This window comes from Mauremys reevesii, linkage group 13 (assembly GCF_016161935.1).
Source record: "Mauremys reevesii isolate NIE-2019 linkage group 13, ASM1616193v1, whole genome shotgun sequence".
NCBI lineage: Eukaryota > Metazoa > Chordata > Testudines > Geoemydidae > Mauremys > Mauremys reevesii.
In genome coordinates, this window is record NC_052635.1 from 49145360 (window position 1) to 49158397 (window position 13038).

At 52.8% G+C, this 13038-nt stretch overlaps 1 protein-coding gene across 15 annotated transcripts in view; it reads right to left on the reverse strand.

Annotated features, from left to right (window-relative positions):
• Positions 1-13038, reverse strand: part of CDH22 (cadherin 22) — a 188539-nt gene that overhangs the window by 88043 nt on the left and 87458 nt on the right. For all 15 annotated transcript variants that reach the window (XR_005587787.1, XR_005587788.1, XR_005587786.1 and 12 more), the window contains 3 exons: positions 11719-11886; positions 9855-10042; positions 8609-8862 (listed from right to left, as the gene is read on the reverse strand). Coding sequence is in view for 11 of the 15 variants with exons in the window: in XM_039498236.1 (XP_039354170.1) it covers positions 8609-8862; positions 9855-10042; positions 11719-11886 (610 nt within the window). In the remaining 4 variants the exon portion in view is untranslated. The remainder of the gene's footprint in view (positions 1-8608; positions 8863-9854; positions 10043-11718; positions 11887-13038) is intronic.

The following is a 13038-nucleotide window of genomic DNA, read 5'->3' on the forward strand; positions in this document are numbered from 1 at the left end:
TTCCTTGCTCCTCCGCCTGAAGCCTGCGCAGTGTTTGATATTTGGGACTTTATGCTGTCGCAGTCCCTGGTTCTGATTGGAATGCAGCCCTTGTCATCCATTCTCCTCTCTCTTGCTGGCATCGCCTGTTGTTTGGATGTTACAAGTGGCTGTTTCATTTAGACAGCTTTCTTGGAGCTCATCTTTCTGCATTTCTCAAGCAGGTTGTTTCATTCCTCCCCTGACCGCGATGAGGAGCACATTTGCTACCATGTCTGTTGGCTTTTGTTAATGGTGGTTTTGTTAATGGGAAGCTTTTCAAACCCTATGAAAAGCTTTTTGTGATGTTTGTTTTTTTCTCTTCTCTCTTTTGTGCTGTGGCAGGTTGTAGTTCTTGCTGTGTTGTTGGAGTATATAAAATGCCCGTGTCCAACACATGTCTCTGGATTTGGTGAATGCCAAACAAAAATATCTCTGAGAACCTTAAATCCCAAGCAACATCTTCCCAGTGCTGATAAAGCCTGGAACGCAGGCAATCAGAACACAGGCTCTCGCTGCAGAGAGAGAAACAAAAGGCTCCCATACAAACAAGCTCACGTACACAGACAGTCTATCAATGTATTACCTAATACAATGGCGTGTCTGAGAAAAATCACACTGTGCACAGGAAATACAGCAGGAGCCGAAAAGCCAACTGGAAACAGAAAACTCCCATCTAAAAATGTCCCAGCCCCTGCCTTTGTCAGACAGTGAATAAGAGCTGGAATGAAATTAAAAGCTCTTTCCCTTTAGATAAAGATTCCCTGCCATGTCCTGATGGGGTTTATGCTGCTTTTTAACCCTCCTCTCTGGCACAGCCACCTACATTTGGACACACACAGGTTGCGGCTGTTTTTCACTGTGTGATGCAAGCCAAGCTGCCTGGGCTCCCATCTCCCATTGACATGAGAGGGGATGGCAGAGCCCACTTGGTGTGCTGTGGAGACCCACCCAGATGGCTGTGGAATCTAAATATACTCTTGGGCATCAGAATCCTGTCATTGCTGTAGGGCTTCGTGGAAGAGTGACCGCCCGCATTGGAGTGGCACTGAACTAGCAGCTTGGAACCAGCCAGTGCCACACAAACTCACCATGGTACAGATGCAAAGATCCAATCTCAGCCTGCTACAGTGAGTGCTATGGGACCGCTCTCCTCCTGCAGCCAGCTCTCCAGGGAGGGGGGCTATTTAGAACTAGCCCTCTGGGAAGCTGAACCTGTTTAAGTCCCAGGTCAGTGCCGGTGTTTCTGCAGAATGGCACCAGGGTGAGTTCTGAGTCACCAGGATCACCCGAAGGTGCCTTGCCTGGTGCCATCTGCTGGGAGTGAGGCAGGCATTCCATGGGGGACAGGGACCTGTTGGGTTCATAATTCTGTCTGTAGAGAGAGGGCCCCGGCAGAGTCCAGAGAGTCATCCTGGCAGAGTTGGGAGGGAAGGATGACGAAACTCCTCTCTCCACGCAGCTCTGGCACAGCCTTCACCAGCAAACTCTGTTCGCCTGGGAAAGCCCAGACTGCAGCTCCTTCCCTTCATTCTCTCTGTCCCCCTGGCCTCTGCATGGGCAGGGAGTTCCAGAGCTTGGGTCAGGCTGCTGGCTTTCGAGGCGGTAGCATTTGGATGGATGTCAGCAGGTATTGGTGTCTGAAGTCATCCTGAAGCCTGACTTCAAATGTAGCATGAAAAAACAGTTTGCTGGGCTCCATCCTGTAACAAACCACCTGAGGGAATCTCTTGAGCTTGGAGAATGGGTTTGTTCCAGGGTGAAGAGGGCATGTTGAGGGGCATGAATGACCTTCTTTGTGATGGCTCATGGAAAGGAGGGCAGTGAGTACCCAGGCTGCCTCCATGTTGTGTCTGACTTGGACAATGTTCCATGTACCAGATGGCGTCTCCCAGGAGTCTGGAGGAGACCTCACAGCCCAGGCACAAAGCCTGCTGCATGCAGGTTGGGTTTATGGAACTGTGCTAGATATCCGTGCCTGCTGCTGCTCATTCCCATTGTCATCAGCGGCATGAGCTGCCATGAGGAAGTGCCCCAGGAGTTATTCAGCCAGCCTGATGGAGTTGGGAAGTGATACGGCTCCACTCTGGGACTTTCCCCTCTTGTGCCTTTAATGCATGAGGTTCTTTGCGAGGGTGACACACAGACGGAGGTCACATGGGTTTTGGCAGAGAACAGGAAGCCACAGAGATGGCCAGCCCTGTTAGAGACTATGAACTGGCCAACAGGGGAAAGAAAGGGCCCTCCCCTCTGTGCTTCCAGTCTCTCCCAGCAGCATGTGGCAGAGCTGGGGTCCTGTCAGCTTTTCACAGGTAGGTGTGCATGCAGGGTCTCACATTAGCTGCCCCGCGCTGCCCCAAAATGGGGGAATAGAATCTGAATAGAATAGAAACCTGCCAAGTTCATGAGCCAAACCCCATAACCAGCCCAGAGAACATCATGACATGCCCAGGCACAGCGGCTCTTCAGCTCTTCGCACGAGCAATGGGCTGTAGCAGCGGAGTCTAGGGGCGAGCACCTTCGGCAGGTGGAAGGGACCACCTGGGGCTGAGGGCACCCGTGCCAGACATACTCCGGCTCTTCCTTTTCTGTTCCCCAAAGCTAGGCACTGGGAGCTTGGTACCAGTGGGATCTGGAAATGCTGATGAGGCCAGTCTCAGCTCAGCTGCCTCCTGGGCTCCTTGGGATTCCTCACCTCAGGGGCAGAGTGTTTGTTCCCCTCCACTGCAAGGTGAGACGGCAGCTCCCCTGCCTTGTACATGGCACCAGGCAAGCCCAGCACACAAAGCGGAGTCAGGGGCAGGGGAGCCTCTTTCCTCTTCCTTTCTAGTAGCAAAGGATCAGACAGGCAAAGGGGATCCACCAAACTGCTGTGCCAGCAGAGAGGACTCAGCACTGACTTCAATGGGCCTAGGATCGAACCCTGGAGTGCTGTCAGGACCAGTTGCTCTCCTCTGTGTCGCAGATGTAGAACAGATGCTGTGAGTCTAGCTGGAAGCTAATGCGAGGTGACGTCCTGCCGACAAGTGTGTCACTTCCTGGCAGGGCACCAGGAGGGTTAATATGTTAATGTTTGTGCAGCACTTGGAAGCCATGAAGAATTAAGTAAGTGTTGAGGATTGTTACATTACTCGGGTGGCCAGAAGATGGGAGAGCAACAGAAGAATGGAGGCTCATGGGAAGGGGACATGCCATCTATTATGCTGCTAGGCACTGAAAAACCACAACCAGTGGACAGCCAGGTATGTAGGCAGGCAGAGTGCCCCAAGGGAGCATGACAGGACTCTGAGGAGCTGTCTGCCTAGGGGCTGCTGGAGGGAGAATTCATAACTGAATGCGTCTGGCATGACAAGAGAAAACACATTCTGATTCGTGGGGCTGAGGCCAGGGGATTTGGGTACCTCAGAGTCCCACTGGCCAAGCCCCTGAGGCTGGACATGTGGTCACCTAATGAAATAAACAGACAGCAGGTTTAAAGCCAACAAAAAGAAGCGCCCGGTACTTCCCAAAATGCACAGTCACCTGTCAAACTCATTACCGGGGGGGTTCTGAAGGCCAAAAGTAAAAATGGGTTAAAAAACTAATAGATAAGTTCCTGGAGGATAGGTCCATCAATGGCTATTAGCCAAAATTGTCAGGGACACAACCCCATTCTCTGGGCATTCCTTAACCTCTGACTGCCAGAAGCTGGGACTTGATGACAGGGGATCACTCAATAATTGCCCAGTTTTGTTCATTCCCTCTGAAGCGTCAGGTACTAGCCACTGTCAGACACAAGATATTGGGCTAGATGGACCATTGCTCTGACCCAGTATGGCTGTTATGATGTTCTTATGTAATCAACCTTCCAGCAGCTTGGACTGACAAATCACGGAACTGAGCTGGCCTCTTAAAAACAATGCATATACTAATAATATACGAATGCTGTTTAACACTGTGATGGGTTGAATACCCTTCCAAAGGGAGCAGTGGAGGCAAAAGACATATCTGGCTTCAAGACTAAGCTTGATAAGTTTATGGAAGGGATGGTATCATGGGCTAGCCTAATTTTGGCAATTAATTGATCTTTGACTATTAGAGGTAAATATGCCCAATGGCCTGTGATGGGACATTAGACAGGGTGGGATCTGAGTTACTACAGAGAATTATTTCCTGGGTGTCTGGCTGGTGAGTCTTGCCCACATGATCAGGGTTTAGCTGATCACCATATTTGGGGTCGGGAAGGAATTTTCCTCCAGGGCAGATTGACAGAGGCCCTGGGGGGTTTTCGCCTTCCTCTGCAGCATGAGGCATGGGTCACTTGCTGGAGGATTCTCTGCACCTTGAAGTCTTTAAACCACAAGTTGAGGACTTCAGTAGCTCAGACATAGGTCAGGGGTTTGTTACAGGAGTAAGTGGGTGAGATTCTGTGGCCTGCATTGTGCAGGAGGTCAGACTAGAAGATCATAATGGTCCCTTCTGACCTTAAAGTCTATGAGCCTATGAGATGTGGCTCTGTCTGGAGTGTGTTGTGCTGCTGTAACACCAGAGACACTTCTCCTGCTTCTCTCTGGTCCAAGCGCCCCTTCCCAAACATTGCCATCTCTCTCAACGGTCAGAAAGGCTCCTTCCTCTGCATTCACTTGTTCTTTCCGGAAATAATGCATCACTCCCCCACAGGGAAGCAGCACCAGAAGCAAGCGAGAAAGAGCAATTCCATCCCTAAGGCCCATTTCCTACCATTAAAGACCAGGAAATAAAATCTACATTCTGCAGCACTGCTAGCAAAGCCCCAGTAAGGCAGTGGACGTGCGCACGCAGTATGTGAGGAGAGAACGTGCACAATATGTGTGCTTACATTGCAATCAGAGGTGTGACTGCAGCTCGGTTCAGCACATCCATGCTAATGCCAATCTAGCTAGTATGGCTACATAGCAGTGGAGACATGCATGGCCCCTGGTACAGGCCAGCAATGTAAATATGTCCCCAGCGTTCTGGCTTGACTTGTACAGCCTACCCGGGGGTCCACACTGCCCCACCTTCACTGCTCTTTTTAGCCATGCTAGTTCAATTAAAGCTAGCGTGGGGGTGCCTACACGAGCTGCAGTCACACCTCTGACCACAGCGTAGACACACCCTTGGGCCTACAGCATATCTGAGCTAAGGCTGAGTGTGCCCGGCACAGCGTACACGTCTGAGGCACTGCACGTACTTCGTGCACACACAGAGTCTATGCAGAGCTTGTATGTGCAGCTGTGTGCGTGTACTCTGGGAGTTTGGGTCATTGTAATGGGTTGGACTCACCCCTGCAGCGCCTCCCGCTGGTGACTCTGGGGAATTAGCTCGGTTTCCAGCACGGAGCGCCCTCTGCAGGCCGGTGATCCGCCTGTTCCCTGGCCCCGAGTCCCTCCCTGGACCCCGGTGCCCTTTTACATGGGGTGTTGCCCCCTGGCAGTAACCCCTTTCTCTCAGGGTCTCCCCTCCCCAGGGAACCCCCACCCTCTATCCCCACCTTGCCTCAGTGTATGGCTACTGCCAGTCATCGTCTCACCCCCGTGCCCTGGGGCAGACTGCAGTATCAGCCATTCAGCACTGGCAAGGAGGGTTTGGACCTGCTGCCTTGGCCTACCCCTGGGCTGCCCTCTGCAACCCCCAGTACCTATTAGCCCAATGCTAGGCCGCAGCCTGGGGCTTTCCAGGCTGGAGCTCCCCAGCTCCTCTGCCTTTCCCCAGCCCTGCTCCCCTCAGGTACCTGGTCTAGCTCCTGCAGCCAGGCCCATCTCCCTCTGAATGCAGAGAGAGACTGTGTGCTTGGGCTTCTGGCTCACAGCCTCTTATAGGGGCCAGCTGGGCCTGATTGGGGCGTGGCCCAGCTGCAGCCACTTTCCCCAATCAGCCCAGGCTGCTTTCTCCAGCCACAGCCCCTTCCCAGGGCTGTTTTTAACCCCTTCAGGGCAGGAGCAGGGGTCCACCCTGCTACATACATGTACCCTCTGTGGCTGATCCCAATAACTCCCCCCAGCAGGGCTCTCTCCCTGGCTGCCTTCCTAGCCCAACACTCTGTGCTGACTGCAGGGACTTGGCAGACGGTGAAGGGGCTGTGGCGGTACATGGGAAGTCAGCTTAACTTCTGTACCCGGAAAGAGAATGGAGCAAATAATGACGCCATCCATTTGCAAACACCTGGCAGGTAACAAGGTGATAAGTAACAGTCAGTATGGATTTGTCAAAAACAAATTGTGTCAAACCAATCTGAGAGCTTTCTTTGACAGGGTAACAAGCCTTGTGGATGGGGGGAAGAGGTAGATGTGGTATATCTTGACTTTAGTAAGGCTTTTGATACTGTCTTGCACAACTTGCTCATAAATAAACTAGGGAAATCAAATGCAACCTAGATGGAGCAGTATACCATAAGCTGGGTGCAAAACTGGTTGGAAAACTGTTACCAGAGAATTGTTATCAGTGGTTCACAGTCATTCTGCAAGTGCATAATGAGTGGGGTCCCGCAGGGATCAGTTCTGGGTCCTGTTCGGTTCAATATCTTCATCAATGATTTAGATAACAGCATACAGAGTACACTTATAAAGTTCGTGGATGATACCAACCTGGGAGGGGTTGCAAGTGCTTTGAGGATAGGACTGAAATTCAAAATGAACTGGCCAAACTGGAGAAATGGTCTGAAGTAAATAGGATGAAATTCAATAAGGACAAGTGCAAAGTGCTCCATTTAGGAAGGAACAATCAGTTGCACACATACAAAATGGGAAATGACTGCCTAGGAAGGGGCACTGCGGAAAGGGATCTGGGGGTCAGAGTGGATCACAAGCTAAATACGAGTCAAAATGTAACACTGTTGCAAAAAAAAAGCGAACTTCATTCTTGGCTATATCAGCAGGAGTGTTGTAAGCAAGACGAGAAGTGATTCTTCTGCTCTACTCTGCTCTGATTAGGCCTCAACTGGAGTATTGTCTCCAGTTCTGGATGCCACATTTCAGGAAGGATGTGGACAAATTGGAGAGAGTCCAGAAAAGAGCAACAAAAATGATTAACAGTCTAGAAAACATGACCTATGAGAGAAGACTGAAGAAATTGGGTTTGTTTAATCTGGAAAAGAGAGGACTGAGAGGGGACACAAGAACAGTTTTCAAGTATGTAAAAGGTTGTTACAAGGAAGATGAAGAAAAAATTGTTTTTCTTAACCTCTGAGGCTAGGACAAGAAGCAATTGGCTTAAATTGCAGCAAGGGAGGTTTAGGTTGGACATTAGGAAAAACTTCTTAACTGTCAGAGTGGTTAAATGCTGGAATAAATGCTTAGGGAGGTTGTGGAATCTCCATCATTGGAGACCTTTAAGAGCAGGCTGGACAAACACCTCTCAGGAATGGTCTAGATAATTAGTCCTGCCACGAGTACAGGGGACTGTACTAGATGGCCTCTCGAGGTCCCTTCCAGTTCTATGATTCTATGTTTAAAGTTTCCTGTGGGGATTCCTACATGGTTCTATGTTAATTCAAAGGTCCAGTGCGAGGCTTTGGGACGCTCCCTCCCCACCAAACAGCCTGGCACGGTGCATTCCCCATCGCCTTGCTGTGGCCCTGAGCAGGCCTGTTAGAACATTATCTCTCCGTGTCATTTGCTGATTATATCCACAGGCTGTCATCAGCTGTTTCCCCTTCCATACTGTGCGCTCCTCCCCGGAGTCCGTGCTCCTACTCTCTGCCCTGTTCTCTGTCATCAGGAACAGCTCCAGGATCCAAGGCCACAATGTGCTGGCTCCAGGCTACTCCTGGGTCAGCTATGCTGGTCTCCTTTCCAGCAGACGGCAATGCTCCATTTCCAGCGAGCAGCTGTGTACAGAGACCTGCAGCACAGAGATTCCAGGCAACACAACACCCAGCCTTCCAAGGGAATTTTCCACAAGTCCAGGATCTTTTCTGTACATCAGCTTTTCATTGCCACTGCTCACCACTCAGGGCACTTGGCAGAGCCATAAGGCTGCTTTTGTGCCGTAGGTAATGAGAGTTTAACTCTCAATTTCATTAGCCACAAATGAATGGAAATGGGAAACGTCCTGTGCAGATCAGCTGCTGCCCAGCGTGTGCCCCTGCCCAAACATCAACTCCATTGGTCTCTGATCCCTCCCGTGAACCCAGGCCCTGCCTCCGGCTCCAATTGCACGCCTCACAGCACACGCCACACTGTACATCTGTCAGTCTTCTTCACTGCCTGCCCGTCATCTCTGGTCACTCACCAGCCTGTTCCCCGAGGCTGCCCTGCTATCATTCACACGTATGTATGAATATCGCCCATTCCCCTTTTCTGGCATTCCTTTGCCACTGAAACTCCCATCATTTGCCAATGACATATCTGCCACTCACACTGCTTGTGCCCTCACCTATCTGCTACTAGCACACTGGTTCTGTCACTCACCTGCCAGACGCCTGCCCTGTGTCACCCATTCACACCCGGCGCTGTCGCTCTCTGCTGCATGCCCCTCTCCTGTCACTCAGCCTCCCACCCAAATCCCTTCTCAGGCACCCGCCAGGCCCTGTGTCGCTCGCAGGCCCATCGCCTGGTGGAAGAGAACATGAAGCTAGGAAGGTTGATTTTACCGGACAGGGTTGTTTGCAGCATCGGGGTCCAGGGCGGTGACCACTCCCACCACAGAGCCAACATAGGCATCCTCCTGGACTTCCATCAGGTCGGAGGGGGGCTGGAACTCCGGGGGCTCATCCACATCCAGCACAGAGACCCGCACAATGGTTTGATCTCGGAACGTGCCCAGATCCACAAACCTCGGGTCCACAAACTTGTTCAGGGCCTCCACCACCACAGTGTGAACCATCTTGGCCTCATAGTCAAGGGGCTGAGACAACAGGACAGGGTTAGCGATTCACCATCTGACGGTTCCTTCCCACCTCTGGTGTATTCACTACTGCTGCTTTGGGTTAGACCCCACCAGGGCTCCCGGGAGAGGCCAGGACTGGAGAAGCCCAGAGCCTCAGCTCCTGCCATGCCCCCTACAATGTCTCCTGCTGGGCAGGGCATGCATAGCTGTGAGCTCTCCTGCCCATTCCCTACAGGGCTCCTGCTGGGAAAAACGTTTCTTGCCCTCCCCCACTCTACATTCAGATAAGGCCTGATGTAGGAACTCAGAATGCACTGAGACGGCTGTGTGCACCATGGGGGCGAGTGACTGATTTTCAATGGTGTAGTGATCATTAATCACCCTGTGATTATTTTTACAGCAGAGGTGACTGGAATGCAATGGTCTTGGTGAGCATTCATTCTTTCCTGCCTGCACCAAGTGTTTTTGCCACAAAAAGCAGACATACTCCACATGCGGTTGGTCAGGCTCAGGCATTCCGTGGGCATATTGCTCTCTAATAGGTGCTATCAATAACGGGGATTAGTGTTAGCCCCCTCCGCTGCACACCTCGCTTCTGCACATGGCAGCATTCACCCCTTCGTTACGGATTTGTCTGAAAGTCTCTCTCTGTAAATTCTGTGCTCACAACTGTCTGTGTCTCTTAGCGTCTGTGGGCAGCAACTTGCTCAGCGGGTGCCCTGCCTCCCTTGCCTTTCTTCGGCCCACCTTTCCAATCCTTTCTCTCTCCTGACACGTCTCCTGCTCCCTGCTAGCTGGGGGGCAGGGTCTGCGGCTTCCAACTTCTCTAAGATGCTGTTAAACCAGCTCTCGGAGGAGCAATCCCCCAGCCTCTGAAACACACCAGCACCAGAAGGTATCATCAAAAGGGAAGGGCTCTATCCCGCTCTGAGAGTCCTGCCCTGCCCTCCCCAACCTACCACCTCTGCCTCCATTCACACCTCCTCCTGGTGCCGTTCCTCTGGGTTTACCTTCTGCACGGTGATGATCGCCTCCTGGGTGTTGCTATCTGTGGTGACTTTAAACATCTGCACCCCCTCCTCATCTTTGATCTGGTACGTCATGTCTGTGTTCTCCCCAACATCCGAGTCCTCCGCCTTCACTCTCCCGATCGCAGTGCCCACACGGGCAGTCTCCACAATGCTGAACTGGTACATCTCTGCCAAGGGGGAAGAGAGGGGCTTGGCGTCACAGCATGGCCTTCGCTGACTCTGATCCCTGGGTTCCCTTCAGGCAGTGCATAGACACTCCCTGGGGGCACCTCCACTAGGCGAGTGCACCAGCCTCCAGGCAGAATGCCAGCAACCCTACTGAGTACACTTGGCTGGTCCCTGGTCCGGTGCGGCTCAGCTCCCGCACACACAGATTGCAGAGTTTTGTCCTGTCTAGTGTGCAATGTCCCATTTAACCTTGGCAGCCACGCCAGAGTCTGGGCTTCGTTGGGGGCACATGTGAGGCCCTGCTGGAACCCCTGAGGACGCCCCATTTCCTAAACCTCTGTGCAAGGCGTCTTGGCTTTTCCTGCGAGAGAAAAGCAAATAACCCCACTCTGGGTGAAGGAAGCTGGTGTGAGGCATTAGGGAGCATCCCAGTCTCTAGAAGTCTGGCAACCACACCAGGCTGTCTCAGAACCAGCTGCAGGGATGTCAGCCAGTCCAGGGCCAGTGCCGAGGTCTCTGTGGGCACAGCATTAGCACAGCCCCGTTTCCCACTGCTAATGTCTGGAATACAAATGCGCTCAGAGGGCTGAGCTCCCTCCAGCCACAGCTCAGAACCCTTTGTAGCTCTGCCCCAGACTGCCAGCCAAGCGCTGCAGAGCCCTGCAGCTGGTGTGCGAGGCAGAGACCAAGCCAGCAGCTCTTCAGTGACAGGATTTCTGTCCCGGTGGTGGGACTCAACTGCAGGTCACAGAGCTTTGGCAATGGCTTGGGAGCTAGAGATCAGCTCAGTCACACCCCCACATGCACGCGGTGTGCAAGCAGGGGCTGGTGGACTGCCAGGTTGCAAGGAAGGGTCTGGGGCTCATTCAAGCCAGCGTCTGAGGTCTGAATCAGCACCTAACATTTGTGCGAGATGGCGGGAAGAGGCTGACCTGCCAATGGAGTTTGGGGGTTACTCTCCCTCTCCCAGTGCCTACAGGCCCAGGGAGGGAGACAGAGACAGACAGCTACACCTACTCCTCACACCTACAGTCCTGCAGCCCTACTGACTCCCCCAGGGTTTGCTGGCTGTCACTGGGACACCCCTCCTGCTTCGGTTAATGAGCAGGGCTGGGATCTGCAGAGCACTTGGAGTATTAAACCCACTACACAACGACCGCAGGCTGGGGCAGGAGCAGCCAGGACTCCTGCACATGTCACCGGTCAGATCCCCCTCTGCCACCACCACTGCCCTGTGGAATAAGAGAAACCTGCACAGACCTGACTATGCACTGGCCCGCAGCACCGTGGCCTGTACTCCTGTACACCCAGAGTCACCAGCGTCAGAGAGTGTCTCTGCACTGCCAGCCAGTCCAAGGTGGGCAGGTTGAAGGGCCAATAGGGAGAGATGACACTGACTCCAGAAGAATTCTAATAAACAAATGGGTCTGCATTAAAACTCAGCATTGATTGACTCCCCCACTCCACGTCACTTGCCCTCTTAGACTGCAAGCTCTCGGGACAGGGTCCAGATCTCTGGGTCTGTGAAACACCTAGCACAAGGGGGCTATGTCCCTGACTGGGTCTCTAGCTGCTACCTCAAAGCAAAGTCAGCAACAACAATCCTGCACAGCAGTGGCTGGCTCAGCACCAGGCTGCCTGCAAGACCCCCGGGACGGGGAACAGTGACTCTTACTCTGTGGGAATCGTGGAGGGTTGTCGTTGACGTCTGTGATCACAATTGTGACTGTGGTGGATCCAGACAGGCCACCAAGCTGCCCTGCCATGTCTGTGGCTCGGATCACCACTTCATACCGGTCCTGAGTTTCTCTGTCCAGATTCGCCACTGCCGTCCGGATCACACCTGGAAAAGGCCAAAGGGGAAGTAATGAGTGTGAATGCTGGGGTGGCCCATTAGCCCACGGAGCACCCTTCTCACTGCCACCCTCCCCTGGGGGCAGGTCATGGAATCCTGTAGGCCAGGCTCCAGGCAGAGCATGGTCACAAGGCAGGAGCCCTTCACCTTCACTTGCCAGCAGGACTCTGCCTCCTCGTGCTTATGGACTTGGGAAAGGTTGTAACAGCAGGGTCAGCTGAGGGAGGAGCATTAGCAGAGCAACAACTTAGGCTGGGCCTGGAAGAGCCAGGGGGACATGGGCATTGCCCTGCAGCAGTCTGTCAGCTGCGCAAGCAAACAGCCCCATCCACCCAGGCAGCGGTGGGAGGGCCGGGTCATTTCGTAGGAAACAAGATGTTTCATGTGCCTGCTGTAGGAGCAAACTTGGGCTGGGGCTTGGCCACACCAGCTGGGTTTGTCATTGTTTGTTTCACCAGGAGAAGCTAAGTACCAGCTGTTTTATTATAACACACAAAAATAAAGATGTTTAATACGAAACAGTGAAAGGCCCCAAGAACAGGCCCAGAACCCAGCTAAAGAAACAGCCCCAGAACATGCATGGAAAGGGGTGTGTGAATGGTGCTGCCCAACCAAGCACAGATCTGTCCCGGGCCCAGGACAGCATTACCACAAATCCACCTGCTGTCTTTCATACTTGGAGTGTAAGCTATGTGGGGCAGAGCCCAGCTCTGTGTTCCATGCTTGTCCAGTGCCTCGTGCCATGGGGTTCCTAGGCACTACCACAGAACAAATACCTAGCACTCCCAGGGACGTGGCAAGCCCAGAGTAGGTGCCAAGGGCACTCTGAGACCAGCAGGAGTAACTCCCATGAAGTCAGTGCCAGCCTGAACCTGGTTTGAAGCCTAGAGCCCTGTGTCTGCACGACAGACCTATGTTGGTGTAACTACATTGCTCGGCGTGTGAAAAATCCACAAGCCTGAGAGATGCAGTTACACCGACATAGCCCTCCCACTCAGTGTAGACAGCCCCATGTCGGCAGACATAGCTACCATGTCTCGGGGAGGTGAATTAACTACGTCACCGGGGGAAGCTCCTCCATCGGCGTACGAATTACCTCACTTCAGTGGTGCAGTTGCATTGCTGCAGCCACGCAGATGC